Source organism: Saccopteryx bilineata, chromosome 10, assembly GCF_036850765.1.
Source record: "Saccopteryx bilineata isolate mSacBil1 chromosome 10, mSacBil1_pri_phased_curated, whole genome shotgun sequence".
NCBI lineage: Eukaryota > Metazoa > Chordata > Mammalia > Chiroptera > Emballonuridae > Saccopteryx > Saccopteryx bilineata.
This window is the reverse complement of record NC_089499.1, coordinates 9737177-9758226: the sequence shown is the minus strand read 5'-3', so window position 1 is coordinate 9758226 and position 21050 is coordinate 9737177. Positions and strand designations below refer to the sequence as shown.

Here is a 21050-nt window from a genome sequence, read left to right as displayed (position 1 = left end):
CGGCACCAGCACAGGGGAGCTTTCGTGCTGGCAGGATGAGGTCCGCAGACTCCCTCAGGGCTGCTGGTGAATCCACTGCAGGTGGCTGCAATGTGGCTCTCACACCAGGCCAGGGGGTGGGGGCTGCAGGTGGACAGGGAACCTGGTATTGAATGGCCGTACATCAACAGTGAGGCATGGTTGCTACATAGAGCCCGTGCATCTACAGCTTCCTGAATAGTGTCCAGTCTGACCGCAGGAGACAAGACACAGGCCCCTGGCCACAGGCGGGCCCCTTGGGAACATGCTTTGCTCCAGGAGCTGTGCCACAACATGGGAGAGTAGCAAGCAAAATTCTATCCAAAGGTGATTTTCCGGAAGGTTAAAAAAATCCAGGCCTGCCTGACCTGTGGTGGCGCAGTGGATAAAGCGTCGACCTGGAATGCTGAGGTCGCCGGTTCGAAACCCTGGGCTTGCCTGGTCAAGGCACATATGGGAGTGGATGCTTCCAGCTCCTCCCCCTTCTCTCTCTCTCTCTCTCTCTCTCCTCTCTAAAAATGAATAAATAAAATAATTAAAAAAAAAAAAATCCAGGCCTGACCAGGTAGTGGCACAGTGGATAGAGCGTCAGACTGGGATGCAGGGGACCCAGTTTCGAGACTCTGAGGTCGCCAGCTTGAGCGCGGGCTCATCTGGTTTGAGCAAGGCTTACCAGCTTGAGCCCAAGGTCACTGGCTTGAGCAAGGGGTCACTCGGTCTGCTGTAGCTCCCTGGTCAAGGCACATATGAGAAAGCAATCAATGAACAACTAAGGAGCCGCAACGAAGAATTGATGCTTCTCATCTCTCTCCCTTCCGGTCTGTTTGTCCCTACCTGTCCCTCTCTCTGTCTCTCTCTGTCTTTGTCACACACACACACACAAAGTCCTGGAACCCTATGATAGAGGAACACTGGGCTGAGAAAGGGGAAAGGAACCTGGAGAAGAGACAAAGTAGGACACAATGGCCTGTTTGAAATATTTGGGGGCCTCTTACATGATTGCTCCAGAGGCTGGTGCCAGGAACGACTGTTGGATGTTTCACCGGCCGGCTGGCCTCACCATGTGGGGTACTTTGATAAGCTGCGCGTCTAATGATGGAACCAGTGCTTTATAGAGTAATGAGCTGTTTGACCCAGGAAGGATTTAAGCACAGAGGGACATCTGACAGGTCAATGGAAGCGACATCCCATATCAAGTGGTGGATATACCAGATGGCCTCTTCCAACCTGCTTCAACTCCAAGGTCCAGAGACAGTGGGCCACTCGAGTAATGAAACAATGATGACATGCCAAGTAAGGGTTACCCAAAAACGGTGATACAGCTTCAGTGCTTACAGTTAATGAAATAGCACCTTGAACACATGAACATGATATGGGGTACTTTTTTGAGATGCCATTTTGAGGGTGCTACAGACACTGGCAATGTGTGCACGTGTATGGGTTGTGATGAACTTGCCTGCTCTCGGAGCGGCTGGTGCATCTCCTGGGCTGTATAGAGCCTCCTTGGGGGACAGGCCAGGCCTAACCTTTGAGGTTCAATCCGAAAGACACCTCCCCTGCTGTGATTTTACATAAGTCATCTTACAGCACAGGCGACTCCCGGCGCTCATGGAGGAGCTCTGTGCAGCGCACGCACGCACGCATGCACACACGCACGCACACGTGTGAAACCGCAGGGTAGAAAAAACCAAAGGCCTGGCTCACTGCTGATGACAAGCCCTGTAAGCACGTCTCCTTCCTGCGGTGCGGAGAGCTCCCTTGCCCGGTGAGGCAGGAAAGAGTGATGGTGTGCTCCCACCTCCACTGGGGCTTCATGTCTGCGACCTCTCCAGGTCCCCCCGTCCGGCTCTTACTCCCGTGCGGCAGCCGCAGTGCTGTCCCCAGAGTGCCGCCTGACCTCCGCCCTCTCCCGCTTCCTTCTCCATCTGTGAAAAGATCCCGTTGCTCCTCAGACTTTGAGTGTGTTCACTTATTTACATCTGCGTGTACTCACTATTTTCTATTTTATTGTTGCTGCCTCCATTTTGATGCTCAAACTGGCCCTGATTTTGGGACCTGGACCAAAATCCAAGCTGGCTCTGTGTCATACTGGCAAGTTCCCTCCTCCCTTAAGCACTTCCCTGCTTTTTGGCAAAATGACTAGTTCCAGCCTCGATTTTCATCTTTCCTGCCCCAGCTCTGGAGTCAGCCGTTCTCCGAGGTGCCCTGGCTCCTCTCAGTGAGAAGCTGTATTGAGAAGCCGGTACTTGCGTGCTAGGGGTGCTCGAGGCTTTGGAGGGGTTGCTGCTCCAGCACCTTCCCTGTGGCAGTTGGGGACAGGATGCACATTTCCATCCAAATTTATAGATTCATCTTTCTGTGTGGAGGCCCACAATGGCCCACGAATAGCTCGTTCTAGTCCTACACCACGGGATTCCTCTAGTGTCCTCTCTGTCCACACTTGCACCTCCCTCCTCCGACGATGAGAAACTTGGCTTCCATTGTTTTCGACAGACCTACTGATTCAGTGGGTGCCCCTGCGTGTACGCAGCCTCTCCCCTCTGGTCCCTTGATGGAGGTAATGTCTGCCAGGCTTCTCCACTGTAGGGTTACTCTTTCTCTTTGTAATGAGTAGGTATTTTGTAAGCATGTAATTTGAGTCTATGAAAATGTCCTGTTCCCTCCTCGCTGAGCTCCGACACTCCATGCAGGGCTCTGCTCCCCAAGGACGCTCCCCCCACCCTGCTGGCCCCACACCAGCCCCCCCCCGGCATTCTTTTCTCCCTGATCCATCTCTGAACACTCTCCCTCTCCCAGTGTCCTCGCCTCCACCTCAGGACTGAGAAATAGAAGGTGAAGAAAGGGGAGGGCTCGCTTGTAGTTTTAACCGAAGAGCCATCAAATCACCGTGACAAACGTTCTAAACCATCAGGCAGTCAGCCCCAGCGTAGCAGGCCTGTTCTGGAGCTGGCCTGCTTGGGTTTAAATACTGGCGCTGCTCCTAACATCTGGGCAGCTTGGGCAAGCCCTGTAATGTCACCGAGCCTCAGTTTCCTCAATTTCTCCCTAACATGGGGAAACAACAGGATTCTGTCATGTTGCAGGTGGGAGGCCTCCCTGAGCTAATGCCAGGTGCGTGACTGCACCTGCCCCAGGTGTGAGCTCTGCTGACTATGGTGTACTTTTCAGAATCCTAGAAAATAGCGGCTCTGTTTTAGGAGGCAGGGCCAGGGGGCTGGGTGGGTGTTCCTTGGGAGGCAAGGCTCTGTGGCTCCCAGGCCTTCCCCCTCTTGCAGGCTTTTTGTTTTGTTTTGTTTTGCTTTGCTTCGGCGAGACCGCAGCCAAGTCTGGGAGGGTTTCCTGGACAGAGGACCTCGTGGCAGCTGCTTAAGACGCGCAGCCCTGGTCGCGGCAGCCAGTGCTCTCCGACCCAGGCGCGTTGCAAACACAGCAGCAGCCCGGCCGTGTGGCAGCATGGAGCTCTGGGGGGCCTACCTGCTCCTCTGCCTCTTCTCCCTCCTGACCCAGGTCACTGCAGAGCCACCAAGCCCCAAGGTCAAGAAGGCTGCAAATGTCAGGAAAGGTAAGGAGCGCCCTGGCCAGATAGATCGTTTGGTTAGATCATCATCCTGGAGCACAGAGGTTGCCAGTTCGATTCTTGGTCCGAGCACAGATGTTCTCTCTCTCTCCTGTTCTCTCCCTTCCTCTCTCTGAAATCATTAAAATAAACATTTTAAAAAAGGAAGAAAGGTAAGTAAGGCGTGGGGCCCCGCTCCCTCTTTCAGGGGGCAGGCCATCCTGTCCTTTCCTGGTCCTCAGGCTCATTTTCCTTCTGGAAGAGTCTGGAGACTTCTAGTGGGCCCCCCCCCCCATGCCTGGGAGCGTTCTCCAGCAGCAGGGGCGGCTGCTAGACCTGTAAAGATGACAGACTCTCACAGTCAGAAAGAATTTTCCAGATTGGCAAAACGGACATTCTCTACTCTCCCCTCTTCCCCTCACTATCTTAAAGAAATCGAACCTCTTGGCGGGCAGCCTGGAGATGCTGATCCCTCATCGGAGCAAGCCCATGGGCTCTGCTTTCAAATCTCTGACCCTCGGTTTCTTAACTGTAAAATGGGGAGCATGGCATTTGCTCCAAGGGCTGCCGTAAAGATTTAATGATATGAAGCATGTGAAGGGCCCTGGCACAGAGGGTTTACACTGCTCACAAAAATTAGGGGATCGGGGAATGTGCAAATACTCCAGTACTTGCAGCCTTTTGTCTAGTGCATTTTCACCAATAGAATAAAAGTTGGTTTTGCATCTCATTTGCATAATTGAACAACTTTCTTTGACTTGTTTGTTTTTCTGATGTTCTCATTTAATAAAGAAAAATCAAATGCTTCTTTGTTTTATCGCTTCATATTCATTTTGAAATATCCCCTAATTTTGGTGAGCAGTATACTTGATGCATGGGGCGGGGGAGAGGGGAAGGGAGGGAGAAGTTAACTCTTGGTTCTTATAAGCATATCCCAGCCTTAACGTAATAAAAACATCCAAACTCAGACTAGGACACTGGCAGCGGCTTTGTTCCCCCTCCGTGGCCGCTGGGGTTCGAGGTGTCCTTGGGTCGCCTTGGCTGCGGCCTGGCCTGCCCCTGGAGCCTTGCCTGCAGTGAAGTCACCTCAAGCTCTGTTGAGACAACACCGTGAAACGCCATGGCAATGAACCGGCTGTCACCCCCACAGGGCGCAGAGGCGGGAGCTCCAGGCAGAGACTCTGGAGGCCAGGTCCAAGAGCGCAGAGGACACAAGGCCGGGAGAGGGGCAGGGCCGCCCTCAGGCCCCTCTCTGAGCCTGCTCCGCCATTTCCAGTGACCGTGGACTGGTGAAGCCAATAGAGGCCCATTGGGACCAGGAGGGTCCACGGGGCGGTGACAAAGAACAGAACAGAGCTGAGGGAAAATGATCTCCAACATTCAGTTTATCAAGTGAACAGAGGAAAGTTCAAAACGGAATGGCTGTTATGCTGACATTTGTCTTGAGAGGGGGATTTATATGAAAGTACACATTTACCTGTCTATGCATAGAATTTTTCTGGAAGGATTTACAAGAGTTAGTACCAGTGATTATCCCTGGGAAGAAAAACTGTGGGCCGAGGTGAGGTCTCAGGGAGGGCTCAGGCCTCTGGAACTACAGGGGCCGCGAGGCCACACCTGGCCCTGTAGCTCAGGTGGGCAGGATGGCCTCAAAGGGGGTCACAGGCCCTCAGAACAGAATCTGGGGGCCCTGGGAGACATCCACTTCGATCCCACGTATGAGGAATCCGCACCTCTGAAAGTGAGGGGTGGGTGGGGCAGGGGCCTCCAGATTCCTGGCCCAGAGCTATAGACACGCCCCTCCTCACCCACCCAGAGCTATAGACACGCCCCTCCTCACCCACCCAGAGCTATAGAAACGTCCCTCCTCACCCACCCAAAGCCATAGACACGCCCCTCCTCACCCACCCAGAGCTATAGAAACGTCCCTCCTCACCCACCCAAAGCCATAGACACGCCCCTCCTCACCCACCCAGAGCTATAGAAACGTCCCTCCTCACTCACCCAAAGCCATAGACACACCCCTCCTCACTCACCCAGAGCTATAGACACGCCCCTCCTCACTCACCCAAAGCCATAGACACGCCCCTCCTCACTCACCCAGAGCTATAGAAACGTCCCTCCTCACCCACCCAAAGCCATAGACACGCCCCTCCTCACCCACCCAGAGCTATAGAAACGTCCCTCCTCACTCACCCAAAGCCATAGACACACCCCTCCTCACTCACCCAGAGCTATAGACACGCCCCTCCTCACCCACCCAAAGCCATAGACACACCCCTCCTCACTCACCCAAAGCCATAGACACGCCCCTCCTCACCCACCATCCTGGGGTAGAGCACTGTTTGCACCTGGCTTCCTGGCCAGTCCCTAGAGGGCTCCCCTGCACACACTGGCACCTCGGTGTGGATTACAAAGGTACCCCTCTGAACTGACAAATTACAGAAAGGCACCCCTTTCTGTGGTCTGACGCAGCACAGCCAAGGGCAAGGCTTAGGGCTGGACATGTGCCCCCACTTGTCCCCTTAGCTGATTGTCCTAGTGCAGTGCCCGACTTACGCCACCTCACATGGCACTCATGTGACTGGGGACAGAGCTCTGTGGGCTGGCCGAGGCAGAGGTCCTAGCAGAGGCACATGTGACCCTGCCAGGCTAGTTTCCCAGCCCTAAACACCCCCTTTTGGGCCTTGTTCATCTGGCTGTCATTGTCCTCATATTTGATGAGTTACATCACTAATCTTTATATACAAGTATGTTTCTCATTGCATTTCTTTCCTGAGATTCCCCTGCGAAGGCATCTTTTCGATGGACAAAGCTCTGACTTCACCTCTCATGACCATGGACTTCATGCCCAGCCAGATGGAGCGTGACCCTTCCCCGCCCTCACCCCGAGCTGAGCACAGCCCCCAGGAAAGTCCCTGGGATTTCAGATAGACAGGTCTACCCACAGAGCTCTCAGCTTCCATGTAGAAAGACCTCCCCTAGAACCGGCTCCCAGCATAATTCCAGCAGGCCCAGTGCTCCCGTGAGGAATCTGTGTGCTGTCAGCGATGGGGACCAAGCTTGGAGCCATGTGGCCCTGGGTTCGGGCCAGCCCTGCCAGCTGCCGGCTCTGTGAGCTTAGACTTGCTCCAGTCTGGCCTCAGTTTCCTGTCTGTGAAGCGGTGGTGTAGAAACATGACCCGAGTCACAGAGCTGGTCGTGAGCCCAGCACTGTTCATGTACTTTCTCTTAGTCTCTAGTCCCCTGCAGAGTCCTCTGCGGTGAGGCTGCAGCCTTCCCACCTTACAGACAAGGAAACTGAATCCAGAGAGGCTGAGCAGCTTGCTCCAGGTCACCCCCATCCTTGCGACCTCCGAGCCGGGCGCTCACTCACACGTGCAGCCACACTCGGACCCCAGCTGTAGCTCCTGCTTTGCTGAGCTGGGTCTCGTTCCTTCAGCCTGGGGAGGTGAACCTGGGAGGTCTCAAGGGCCCCCAGGCCTGCTGCCTGTGCTCTGTTCCCTTCTGGAGCTGGGGGTGGTGGTGGTTGGGGAGGACTGAAGACTCTGCCTGCACCCCCAGCCCAGCCCCTGTCAACCCCAATGCCATGTGATCCCAAGCAATGTCCCTGAGCAGACGCAGTACAGGTCTCCCTGTAGCGGAAGCAAGTGAGAGATCCCCCTAGCAGATGGAAGATCACAGCAATTACTTACACATCATCAGCAAGGACAGAGAGAGACAAGGTACACCGAGAGATTTAGGCCGAGGAGAGTCATTCCCCCTTGCCCTTTGTGGTTGAGGAAGGTAGGAGCCACCCCGCCCCAGCCCCTGCCCTGCCCGTATGGCCTTCCTCATGTTTGCGATCACTTCCAAGTCCTTCTGACTTCATCCTAGATGCTGTGAGCCCCAAGATGTTTGAGGAGCTCAAGAGCCAGCTGGACAGCCTGGCCCAGGAGGTGGCCCTGCTGAAGGAACAGCAAGCCCTGCAGACGGGTGAGTGCGCTGGGCAGCAGTGCGCCAGAGAGCAGGGCTCAAACAGGCTGCCAGCAACGCACCTGCAGCTTCCGGCCCATGCCACAGCCCCTGGGGGCCAGGGCACCCGGTTCAGGGAGAGCCTACTCAGCCTGATTCTTCTCGGCAAGACCCTCTGACCTGCGGGCGAGGGAATGTTCCAAAGGACAGCTCTCCCCCAGGAATCCATCACCACCGACCGGGTATGGGAGCCTTGGAGCTCTCTGGGGAGCAGAGGTAGCAGCCAACCCTAATGAGCTCCTAGGAGACCCCCCACTCAGCCAGGCCCTGCTGCCCTAGGGGCTGTGTCAGCTTCACCCCCCTGTGTGTCAGCGTTTGGCTGGCTCTATCACTCTTACCCATCACAATTATGCTGAGGCAGGATTTCTCGCCCCCATTTTAAAGATGGGAAAACTGAGGCACAGAGAGGTCCTCCTGTTTCTTGTTCCCCCTCACCTTGCTGCTTAGTGCAGCTTGGGACCTGAATGGGAGCAGCCTGCCTGGTGTGCACTGGGTGTGAGGAGAGGCGGGCTTGGGTCTTGCTGGTCCTGCTCTGACCAGCCAAGCAAGGATGGACCGGATCGTACAGCTGCGGAGCCTGGGAGCACCGTCATGGCCATCTGCCCCAGCACTGCTAGTAAATACCTCCAGCGTCACCATCTTGAAGTCTAATCCCTTTTCTCCATCATGCGCTTCAGTTCTAAGCTCTCACAGAATGATGGTCTTTCCTTTCTCTCATTTATTGTAATCTGTAACGTTATATTCGTGTGTTGACTTAGGTCCGCCTCCCCCACCGCACTAGGAGCCCCAGGAACAAAGGGGCCATGTTTGGGTTTGGTTGCCCTTGCCTCTCCCGCCACCCTGCCCAGCCAGCATAGCGGCTGCCACGTATCAACGCTCAGTAAATCTCTGTGGAAGGGACAGCAGGTGGGGAAAGGGGGCTCTGGCAAGAAACTCTCTACCACGTTTCGGCTTCGGTACTAGAAAACCGAACAGCAGCTTAAACAAAGAGTGAACCTGGAAGTAGGTAGCGCCACTGCATGGTCCAAGATGGCTGCCCCAATTGCAGGCATCACGAGTGCATTAAAGGCAGGGAGGAAGGAAGGTGCACCAGCTGCCTCTGTTCCGCTTCTCAGGAAAATGAAGGTCTGTTTGCAGCCTGTCGGAGCTCTGGCATATGATCACTGTAGCTCCGATGCACGGGGGAGCTCTTCCAGCCTTTGCAGTAGAGACTGACAGGAGAGGAGAGTGGGAAGGGGTGCTGTCTGGGTCACCCCAGTGTCTCTGAGCACAGCGCCACTCTGGGCCTCAGTTCCTTCATCTGTAAAGTGGAAGGGGTGGGGATAGATTTGCAGCGCGAGCTCTCAAGTCTCTCACGTGTCTAAGCTTTGTCCTTGTGCGAAGCCCATGTGACCCAGATGCCACTTTCCCCCTGAGGTAAGGGGATGTGGTGGGGACTTCTCTGCACAAAGCCCACGGCATGGGGAAATCCCAGCACCCCCTTCTTCTCTGCTGATTCCCAGGAGGCCCCCAGTCTCCTGGCCTCCCTGAGTCCCGTCTCCCTCTCATCCTTCCCTCCTTTACTATCATGAACTATGGGGTCACCTTGTCCACACCCTACCCAAAGCAAGCCTGAGCTCTGCTGACCTAGCCAAAGGGATAAGGGGTTAGGAAGCCAGCCCCCCTCCAGCCATCTGCCCCTTCCCTCCCCCAATCAGCAACCACATGTGAGGTCCCCACCCAGCATGCCTCGGCCAGGCACAAGGAGGCAGAGGTGACCCAGCCTGGGTCCTGCCCGCCAGAAGACTTCATATATTCGTGGAGTCGGTGTGTTTACAGGAACCCATAAAGGACGCCTAGGAAGATAAAGAGGGGTCACAAGCAGAGGGCATGGGAGGAGCAAAGGGACGGGGAGGGGCAGCATGAATCTAGGGGTCAGGAATAGAGCACAGCAACAGACCCTCAGCGAGGAGGGTAAGGCACTGAGAACTAGCACTGAGGACCAACTCTGTGTTGGAGGGAGTGTGGCAGCTGGGTGCCCAGAAAGCGGCCTGATAGAACTTAGTCTGCAGAAGCTTTATTAGGGCACTGTTAGGATCTGCTCCTGGGGAAGGGAGGGGACAGAGGAAGCAGGAGTGGGCAGAGAAATTCTGCACTGCAGTCTCAGCCAAAGCCTCGGCTGACTACAGAGGGGGCCCGGACCACAGGGCCCTTCAGAGCTGTCCTGAGTTGGGGCTCATTCCGTGCAGGCTGGGTGCAGGCTGCCCTGGGAAGGGGCATGGCCTTAGGTGAGGTGGCTGTCTCCCCTTGTGGCAGTTCCTAAGGGGGCTGAGAGCTAAGGGCTGTGTTGCCATAGCACTTCTAGCATCCTTCTTCCTCCAAGGGGGTCCAGGCAGCCATCACAGGCAGGGAGGGAAGGCAGTATAGGGCCAGGCTGGGAAGGGCCATGAAGGCCAGCTTGGACAAGCTGTGGGATAGCAGGCAGAATGGCTGAACTGGGACAGAGTCCGGGAGTAAAGTCACCTCTGTGGTGCTTCAGACCCCGAGCTTAGAGTTCCAGGAGGGTCAGATGCCTATGGAGAGGTGCAGATGTTCATCGAATGAATGGAGTAGAAGTAACTCCATCCCACTGAGCAAGGGGATGTGATGGGGTGGAGTGCTGACCCGCCCCTGACATTTTCAGGATCAGTGGCAGGAGGACAAATGGATGCATATGCCTCATCTGTCCAAATATTTATGTTATAAACTAAGGCTCCTAAATAAACACACATTCCAGCCTCCTCACCCGGAGGGTAAGGACCCTTCAGAACTATTCCCTTTGCACTCCTCCATCCTGCAGTAATGGGACTCTGGGAAGGGGTAGGGCCTCGGGAGGGGGCCTCTGCAGCTGAGAGGCTGAGAGGCGGCAGGAGCCCCAGGACCTCTTGAATGGGGACCTGGGCTCCGTCTGCATAGTGCCCACCACAGCACGCCCTCCGGCCTGGGCGTGGTGACGGTCCAGGACTGGGATGGTTGGGACGGATGGAGGACGGTGGGCGGCGCTGGCGGTTGGCTCTTTGGCTCCGGACCCAGAGACCTTGGTGACGGCCATTTCCTTCCTTCCTAGTCTGCTTGAAGGGCACCAAGGTGCACATGAAGTGCTTCCTGGCCTTCCCCCAGGCGAAGACCTTCCACGAGGCCAGCGAGGACTGCATCTCGCGCGGGGGCACGCTGGGCACCCCGCAGACCGGCTCGGAGAACGACGCGCTGTACGAGTACCTGCGCCAGAGCGTGGGCGCCGAGGCCGAGATCTGGCTGGGCCTCAACGACATGGCGACCGAGGGCACCTGGGTGGACATGACCGGCGGCCACATCGCCTACAAGAACTGGGAGACGGAGATCACGGCGCAGCCCGACGGCGGCAAGGCCGAGAACTGCGCCGCCCTGGCGGGCGCGGCCAATGGCAAGTGGTTCGACAAGCGTTGCCGCGACAAGCTGCCCTACATCTGCCAGTTCGCCATCGTGTAGCCCTGGGGACCCGGAGGAGGGGCTGGGTGTGGCCGGGAGGGGCGTTCCCGGGGGCCTGGGGGGGGCGGGGTCTGGGGGCCGGAGGAGGGGCGCTGCTCGCAGACACCCTCCAGCGCTTGGGGCCTCCTGTTCAAATAAAGTTGGTGCAGCTTTTGGAGAGCGGCTGCGGCTGTGCGGGCGCCCGGGGCGGGGACGGGGCGGGGGAGGGCCATGAAGGCGGCCGGACACAGGTGGTTCACATCGCCAATGGACTCTCGAGACGAAGGTTTAGGGGAGGGAGAGAAAGAGAACCGGCCTGCTGCTGCCTTTTTCCTTTTACAACTTTTGTTTTTCCTATCATTTCCTATGTACAGAAAAGTTGCAAGAGTTCCTGTACCTCCATCAATCAGATTCTCCAAACATTAACATTTTCCCCGTATTTGCTTTATTCTTTTTTTTTTTTTGAGCCGTTTGACAGCAAATTGCAGGCATGATGCCCCCCCCCCCCGAATATCTGTGCGTTTCCTGAAAGCAGGGCCATTTTCTTTTCTTTTTTTTTTTAATTATTTTTACTTATTTATTCATTTTAGAGAAGAGAGACAGAGTGAGAGAGAGAAGGGGGGAGGAGCAGGAAGCACCAACTCCCACATGTGCCTTGGCTGGGCAAACCCAGGGTTTTGAACCTGCAACCTCAGTGTTCCAGGTCGAGGTTTGATCCACTACGCCACCACAGGTCAGGCAAGCAGGGCCATTTTCTTACCTAAGCACAGCACTGTTACCAAGGTCGGGAAATGGACGCTGGTACAATATTGTTATCTCAGGAACCGCGGTATTCAGATTTCCAGGCTCTTTTTGTGAATTCCACTTCCTTGTGTTGAAATCCAGCAGCGCCTCCCCAACTTCAGGGCAGGGGAGAAACCTCCCGCATTCTGACCCCTCCTGTCGTGGATCCTTTTCTGGGGTGCAGGGACATGCTCAGTCCTGCTGGGGATGAGGGTGAGAGCAGAGACTGCCCACAGGGGGATTTGCACCCCCTTCTTTGCCCAACATACCCTGGGGGCTGACCCAGAAGCCAAAAATGACAATGGCCAACCTTGCCTGACTGATGTGCCCCCTCCTTCCCTGTCCTCACAGAAAGCTCCATGTTAACAATGATAGCTCCCAGTCACTGAGTTCACTACATTGCAGCAACTTTAAGGATGTTGTCTGATTTAATCCTACTCACCAAGGACAAGTGTGTTATTATCCCCATTTCTTAGAAAAGGAAATTGAGGCTCGAGAAAGTTAAGTGACTTCCTTCAGTCACACAGCCAGTAAGTGGCAGAGCCAGATTGAACCCCGGGCTGATGACAAGGGCCTTCACCTTTCTGCCGTCACTGTAATGCATCACTGTGATGCGTGCTTCAGGAGCCGAGATTTTCCTGAGATAAAACATCAGAGAAGTGGCCTACTGCTCCCCAGAGGCCATTGGCCAGCTTCCATCATGACCTGGCCCTTCCAATCAAGCCGGCCCAGCTATGGTGACACCACCTGGGGGAAGGTAAGCCTTCTTCATCCCATCAGCCGTGGTGTCGTCCACCGCCTGGTTGTTTTGGAGTGTCTCGCCTTCCGTTAAAAATGGGTGATAGTTTGATTTGACCCAATGTAGTGGGTGGTCGGCATACTACAGTCCAGTCTGCTTGGCATTGTCACAGAAAGCATCTTGTTGTCATTCCCCACAGTTATGGGAAGAGGATCATATGTGATCCATTATCGGTGCAGAAATTAGGCTCCAAAGGGTGATGTGATTTGTTCAAGAAAGCCCAGCAAGCCAGAGGCTCAGATCTAGGTCTAAGACTCAAATCTAGGTCTCGCGACTGAGTCCTGGCCTCTTTTTTACCCCATTCAGCCATCTAGCAAGAAGTAGGTGGCCAGAAGTCTTTAAAAGTTCCTGCATAGAGTGGCTGCAGGCAAGAGGGCACTACGCCTCTGTGCTTGAGCGTGGGTCCTGGTGGTGAAGCCTCTCTGGGGCACCTGGTGGGAGGCTGCTAGAATGACTCACTGCCAGCAGGTGGCACTATGGGCAAGAAAATCGTTATCCATCTTTAAGCCAACAGCACTGGTATGGATCAGACACTGAGACCCGTGGACTTCAAGCTGGGTATACTTGTCCTGGAATCTTTATTTTAAATTTTGATGTTGTGCTCATCATGGTCTTTTTGTATTAATTTTGATTTTAAAAATATCTCATTCAAGCATTAGGTATCATGATTACTGAGTTTTTTTGGTGCTTCCTTAAAATTTGTACCCCAGGTGAGTATGTTACTCACTTCACTGGTCCCGGTACAAAATTTGGAGAATTCTCCAGGGTGCCCAATGATAAGGAGTTCATTTCTAGATCTTCAACTTCAGTGTCGCTCTCCTGGAAGTGACAACTGGGTCCTCTCTCACGTTCACTTTTCCCTCTTTGCCAGGGTGTGTTGCCTGGCCACACAAAGGGACAATTTGAAATATTGGTGTAGATGTTAAAGAAGCAAAAAACTGGGTGAAAATTCCTTTTGTGCCCTGGCTGGATAGCCTGGCTGGTTAGAGCGTCGTCCCAATAAGCAAAGGTTGTGGGTTTGGTTCCTGGTCAAGGCACATACAGAAACAGATCCATGTTTCTCTCTCTCTCTCTCTCCTCTCCCTCCCTTCCTCTTGCTCTAAAATCAATAAATAAAATTTAACAATAATGATAAGATTGAGAAAAAAATAAACCTCCTTTTGCAAAGTTTCCAGTGGAGAGCACTTCTGGCCCATACCTGAGGAGTTCCAGGATTAAGTGGCATCGCTTGTTTCCATCCCATCAACTTATTTATCTGATCAGTGTTTCTGAACATTTACAGCCCTGAAAGCAAAAAATGGAGTTGACGTCGATGCTGAGCTCTGCTTCATTCTATGCCGCATGAACCAATTAAAAAAGAAAAATCCATGTTTGTAAAAATAGGCACTAGACCTGTGATGTTTGCTCAGTTGTGTGCCAACAGTAAGTGCGTTGAGAGGATGCTAGTGAAGGGAGTTTGCAGAGCGCTGGCCTCAGCCTACACGTTTGCTCTGAGAACAACACGTTGGAAGAATGAGTGCCTCTCTGGCAGGGAGAACGGCTGAGCAGGCGGCGGCAGTCTCTGTAAAGGGTCTTTCTCCGTCAGCGTCTGCTCCTTACTAAGGTGACTGAACTCTCCTCATCCCATCGCTGCAGCTGATCCTGTTCCTAATCCTCCTTTCGTTTGGCCTTTCCTGCAGCCTTCCTCAGCCTGGCCATCCCAGCCTGGCTGTCCCAGCCGAGGGGCAGGAGAGCCAAGGGAGGAAGTGCAGATGGAGAATGGAGACCCCCCCCAGTGGAGAAGGGGTGCCATGGGAGACCTGGTCGGGTCTTGGTGGCACTTGCTTTGGGATCCTGGAGAAGGCCTGTGGGGCATCGCAGTCTCCAGTTTATTCATCTGCAACATGAGGTTTAGGCTAGATGATCTCTAAGACCCCCGCGTCCAGTGTTCTGCCCAGCTGTTCTTGGGAATGTCTCTGTAGACTCCTCTCCAGAAAAGAAAGCTGGTTTGGGGCCTGTTTCCTCTATGTCCGAGCAAAGCTCATACCCTGCGCTGGCCACCTCATATCCTGCAGTGACCACAGGCCATTGCTCCTTTTCTTTTATTTTTTTCTCATGAGGGATGTTATAAAGAGGTGGGTAAGCCTAACCTGCGGTGGTACAGTGGTTAAAGTGTCGACCTAAGACACTGAGGTTGCCGGTTCAAAACCCTGGGCTTCCCTGGTCAAGGCACATATGGGAGTTGATGCTTTCTGATCCTCCCCCCTTCTCTCTCTCTCTGTCCCCTCTCTCTAAATGAATAAAAAAAAATAATTAAGAGGTGGGTAAAACAATTGGATTGAAGACGTTTCAGATATTTAAAAGTGTTAAATTGGAGGTGGGCGAGGGAAGGGCCTTTGGCAGATTTTTTTTTTTTTTTTTTTTGTATTTTTCTGAAGCTGGAAATGGGGAGAGACAGTCAGACAAACCCCCGCATGCGCCCTACCGGGATCCACCAGGCACGCCCACCATGGGGCAACGCTCTGCCCACCAGGGGATGATGCTCTGCCCCTCCGGGGCGTCGCTCTGCCAGTACCAGAGCCATTCTAGCGCCTGGGGCAGAGGCCAAGGAGCCATCCCTAGTGCCCGGGCCATCTTTGCTCCAATGGAGCCTTGGCTGCGGGAGGGGAAGAGAGAGACAGAGAGGAGGGGGGGAGAGTGGAGAAGCAAATGGGCGTTTCTCCTATGTGCCCTGGCCAGGAATTGAACCCGGGTTCCCCGCACGCCAGGCCGACGCTCTACTGCTGAGCCAACCGGCCAGGGCCCTTTGGCAGAATTTGAGTGGAACGAGAGAAGAAACGTTTAAAGAATGGAGAGCCTGTGAGTGCGATGAGGTAATGGGAGATGTGAGGACCAGGAGAAGAGTGTGGGAGGAAGGGGAATGGGATGGAAGCGCTCTCTCTTTCTTGAATTCTAAACGGGTACAAATTCAGATGCTCGGTAGACTCTGCCGCCTAGAAGTCCTTAGGCACCTAAGTCAGCATGTTCAGAAGGGGACGCGGTGCCTTCCCATCAGGTCTGCTGCTGTTGCTGAGTTCACCTCTCCATGGGAGGTCCCCATCCACCCATTCACCCAAGCCCCAGATCTGTGAGGCATCATTGTGCCCCAGTGCCTGTCACACTGGGGATCCACGTAAGCATCAGAACTCTCCCATCTGTCCCCTTCCCTCCAGTTCCGTCACCACTGGGCCCACGTCTCTCCCACCCTCCCTGGACCGAAGCCTTTCTGCACAACCTCGCGCTGAGCCGCAGGGAAGACTGGTCCAAGCCTTGGTCAGAGCTGGTGGGTGGAGTGTGATCTTCTCTCCCACTCACACCTATCCACACCTTCACTTCAACTGAAAGCACCACCGTACTGCTGTGTCCCTGACACCCTCAGCCTGCAGCACATTCTTCCTTTGACTCTGGCTTCGCTAAGAGAAAAAGGAGATATTAATAAAAATGAAGAAAATGTGCAATGTGTGTGCTCGGTACAGACCCGGAAGCCCCTTACAATGTCTTGGCAGCAACCCAAACGTGACCTCATTTAATATTCGTAATTACCTAGGAGACAGACATTACTAAACCTCTTTTATAGTTGAGGACAGTGACGTGGGAAGAGGATAATTTTTCAAAGAACATCCATTGATGGGCTGGAATTCCATCATAGATCTGTTGAGTTCCAAAGGCCACATACTGTCTGTTATATACATTCAATCCTTGAATCTTTAAAAAAAATTATTTCTATTGATTTGAGAGAGAGAGAAGCACCAACTAACTCATAGTTTCACTTCGTTGTTCCATTTACCGTATTTCCCTATGTATAAGACGCACCTTAATTTTGGTGCCCGAAATTTGAAATAAAATGTATTACATAAAGTTATTGAACTCAAGTTTTCTTCATCATAAAATTCATACAACTCCTCATCACTGTCAGAACTCCCATCCATTAGCTTGTCCTCATCTGTGTCTGATGATGAATCACTGTCTTCATGTATTGCCTCATCCTCAGTTCCACTGATGGCATTTGAAATGCCACAACCACTGTATAAGACACACCCAGTTTTTAAACCCCCAATTTTTTTTAAAAACGTGTGTCTTATACCTGGGGAAATACGGTAGTTGTGTACACATTGATTGCTTGTTGTGTGAACCCTGACCATGGGGTTGAATCTGTGACCTCTGGTGTGTTGGCTTGACTCCCGCCAGGTTCAAGTCCTTAAATTTTGAAGAGATTTTTCTGATGTTTTATGATGTGAGCGTGAAAGGTTTATAAAAAGGAGTCGGCAGGGATGTGCGTGGCTGTGCGTTTGTGATTGGTGGTAGGGGATCCTTTAAAAACACTTTCCCCCTTCCAGATTTTCTAGGGCTTTTTCTGAAGCCTAATGTTAGGTTCCACATCACCTGCTTTTTGTGGGTGACTCATTTATGACATGGTTTATGACTCTTTCAAGCTAAAAATCATGGCACAACCTGCAAAACAACTAAGCATTTTCTCCACTAGAATGCACTGGTGTCTCACAGCAGCGTGAGAACACAGCGGGCGAGAAGCCTCTCAAAGGTCAGTGCCATCTTCAGATGAAAGAACTGAGGGGCACAGCGAGGTTAAGGGACCGGTGAGGGCCAGCGGGTTTGACAGAATATGCCTCTTGGGAATATTGATTGTTTTGAGCTGGTATTTAAAAAAAAAAATTTTTTTTGTTGTTGTTTTTTGTTTTATTTATTTATTTATTCATTTTTTAGAGAGGAGAGGGAGAGAGAGGAGAGACAGAGAGAGAGAAGGAGGAAGGAGCTGGAAGCATCAACTCCCATATGTGCCTTGACCAGGCAAGCCCAGGGTTTCGAACCGGCGACCTTAGCATTTCCAGGTCGACGCTTTATCCACTGCGCCACCACAGGTCAGGCCGAGCTGGTATTTTTAAGAAACAAACACCCAGGAAGAAAGGTGACCCTCCGGTTACCTTCTGAAAGAAGCTGCTCACCACGAGGGGAGCACCACCTTAGCATCGTAGTAGGACCTCGGAGCGGCAGGCGGGGAGGGTTTGAGAAAGACTTCCCTCTGTGTCCCATTTGTTTACCAGATATTTGCTCTTCCTCATCTACCTGTGAACTGCCCACCTTCCCTGTGAAGTCCCAGACCCTTGCGTCCCTCTCCTTAATCCAGAATTTTATTTAAGCCTCAACTGCCCAATTTGGCCTGGAGTCTCCTATTCTTAGGGAATTCACATAGGTCCATATGTAATGAATTTGGCGTGTTCTTTTTTTTTTTTTTTGTATTAACCTCTCTAATGTTAATTGAATTATTAGACCAACCAGAAAAATTTAGAAGGGTAGGAAAATCATTTTTCCTTCCCCATACCAGCCAAGGTCATCCAGCTCACTAGAGAATGAGTTTCACTTTCTTAAAGAAGCTATGCACAGACCATTTCTCCAAACAGCCGACTAATAAGTATTGAGTGTCTACTATGTGTCAGGTCCTCCACCAGGAGCTAGGCCGTGAGTCCTGAGGTGGCCTCTTGAGGTTCTCACCCACCTGGTGGAAAACTTGGCAATTTTATTTTTATTTATTTTTTTGTATTTTTCTGAAATGAGAAGCAGTGAGGTAGAGAGACTGAATCCCATATACGCCCAACCGGGATTCACCCTGCATGCCCCCCAGGGGGCGATGCTCTGCCTATCTGGGCATTGCTCCATTGTAACCGGAGCCATTCTAGCACCTGAGGCGGAGGCCATGGAGCCATCTTCAGCACCTGGGCCAACTTTGATCCAATGGAGCCTTGGCTGCAGGAGGGGAAAGGAGGGAGAGAGAGAGAGAGAGAAAGAGAGAAAGAGAGAGAAAGGAGAGAGAGAAGGATGGAGAAGCAGATGGGCACTTCTCCTATGTGCCTTGGCCGGGAATCAAAACTGGGATTTCCACATGCCAGCCGACTCTACCATTGAGCCAACTGGCCAGGGCTGAAACTTGGCTTTTTTTTTTTAAATTTTTTAATTTATTCATTTTAGAGGAGAGAGAGAGAAAAAAAAAAAGAGAGAGAGAGAGAAGGGGGGAGGAACAGGAAGCATCAACTCCCATATGTGCCTTGACCAGGCAAGCCCAGGGTTTTGAACTGGTGACCTCAGCATTTCCAGGTCGACACTTTATCCACTGTGCCACCACAGGTCAGGCTGAAACTTGGCATTTTAAGGAGCTCTAAGACAAGCTCTTCCTATTTTATGTTGTTGGGGGGAAAGATTGGGCAGTATTGGTAGGAAAATGATTTTCAAATAAGGACACACAAGCCAAATAGCTAGGTCAAAGACAGTTGGGAAGCTAGGGTTTCTTCCAAGTAATCGCCAAGTTTAACCAGGAAAGCCTTCACACAGGTTGAAGTTACTCATTGGCAGTGACCTGGCGTCAGGAAGAAACCCTGGAGTTCAATTCCAGCTCTGCCCCTTCTGGTCCTGTGACCCCGGCGGAGTCACGACCTCTGGGCCATGTGGTTTCTCCAACTGCACAACTTGAACTGGAGAATGCAGCATCAGAACCTAAGCCCACAGCTGGAGTCAGATGTTTCTAGCCTGTCACGTCAGCCATGGGGGGTTTCTCTGCAGTTCCACGGTCTCTTCAAGTCCCACTGGATTATTCCCTCCACGGGTGTGGGAGGAGCGGGGAGACAGGCCTGCAGGCCCTGCCTGTTTAAGCTCTCGCCAGCACCGCTTCCATGAGCCAGTCTAGCTTGCTGGGGTGATGAGAGGGTGTACACGGGGGGGGGGGGGGGACGACGACAGGGGGGAGAACAGAGCAGCCCTGGGGGCCCCGGGGACCCAGGCTTAGGCGTTCTCTCTGAGGCTGTTTCCCCATCCAGAGAGAGGGCAAATGCCCAGGCGCACTCGAGACCGACGGAACCCGAACCTCTGTGACTGGGACCAGGCACGGAAAGGGTTCAAAGCCTTCCGGGTGATTCCAAGCTATGGCGCCTGAGAGCCACTGACTCGGGGAGCTGGCTGCTTATCAGCTTAGGATTTTGGAAGAAACCCATCAGGCCCATAATACTCCCCGCCCCCCACGGTCTGCAGCTTTCCAGGTGTGTCCCCCCGGGTCATGGTCTCCACTGATTGGTCTGCACCAGGGCAGGGGGTCATCATTCATGGCAGCTGGTCCTGAGGTCAGCCATGGCATTGGTGCCAGGCCTTGCTGCTTTCCTGGGCCTGGAGCTGAAGCACAGCCGAGGCCCAGGTGTTACCTCTAGGGCTGAGTGCTTAGGGGAGCGGTCACGCTGGGGCTTGGATGGGAGTCATAGGAGGCTCTTCTCCGGCCCCTTTGCTCCTCCTTTAAGGGGGGGGGTCTACCACACGGCCGGCAACACGCCAGGGGAGGAGAGGTCAGGGGAGGGTCCGAACCGCATGACCAGTGATATGAAAGGTCAGGGGGTCTACACTGCATGACCAGCAATATGCTGGGGAGGGAAGGGCACCCTGGGAGCAAGGTCCTTATTTTCCCAGCTCTGCCTGTTTCTAGGGACCCGGGGCTTTCCGCCCTGGTGCCATTCCATACCTGGTCTATCTTGTCCTCCTCTGCTCATGTCCAATTGCCTACGACAGAGGGGGACAGACGTGCACTCAACACGGTGTGGTCATTTTAATTTTTTTTTATTTATTTTTTTTTACAGAGACAGAGAGTGAGTCAGAGAGAGAGATAGATAGGGACAGACAGACAGGAACAGAGAGATGAGAAGCATCAATCATCAGTTTTTCAATGCGCGTTGCAACACCTTAGTTGTTCATTGATTGCTTTCTCATATGTGCCTTGACCGTGGGGCTACAGCAGACCGAGTAACGCCTTGCTGGAGCCAGCGACCTTGGGCTCAAGCTGGTAGGATTTTGCTCAAACCAGATGAGCCCGCGCTCAAGCTGGTGACCTCGGGGGTCTCGAACCTGGGTCCTCTGCATCCCAGTCCGATGCTCCATCCACTGCACCATTGCCTGGTCAGGCCGTGTGGTCATTTTTATGTCCATGGCTTGCCACGATGACAGTCACCACATCTCTGAGGCTCAGTGCCAACACATGACCTAGTAAAGTGAAGAGAGAGGGACCCAGGTTCCCGTTCTCTCAATGCGGGGGTCCTTCTCACATCGGCTGGGCTCCGGAATTGCCTAATTGTGTTGGCCGGGACACCAAACACAGAGGTCAGTAGGGAGAAGAAGAAGCAAGCTCAGTGTTTTTCACTCAGTGCTTATACGAAAGATTTCTCCTGACATTCCTCAAACTCGGTAGATTTTAAGCAACATGAGGGGGGGAAGGAGTCAAACTGCATTCTAAATACAATGGGCGCGTGTCAGGATGGGCGTGGGCACAGCTCGCTCAGGAGTTACTGCATTCAAGCATATGGCTTGGCATCAGCTTTTAAAGCATTTCACTGTCGACCTAAGAAACGTGCA

General features: G+C 53.1%; 1 protein-coding gene across 1 annotated transcript; it reads left to right on the top strand.

Moving 5' to 3' along the window:
- The first annotated feature begins 3324 nt into the window (after window positions 1-3324).
- Window positions 3325-11121, top strand: CLEC3B (C-type lectin domain family 3 member B). Its single transcript, XM_066244767.1, has 3 exons — window positions 3325-3580; window positions 7451-7549; window positions 10674-11121. Exons 1-3 carry the CDS (start codon window positions 3472-3474, stop codon window positions 11072-11074), a joined length of 609 nt encoding a protein of 202 aa, XP_066100864.1. The 5' UTR covers window positions 3325-3471; the 3' UTR covers window positions 11075-11121.
- The last annotated feature ends 9929 nt before the right edge of the window (window positions 11122-21050 follow it).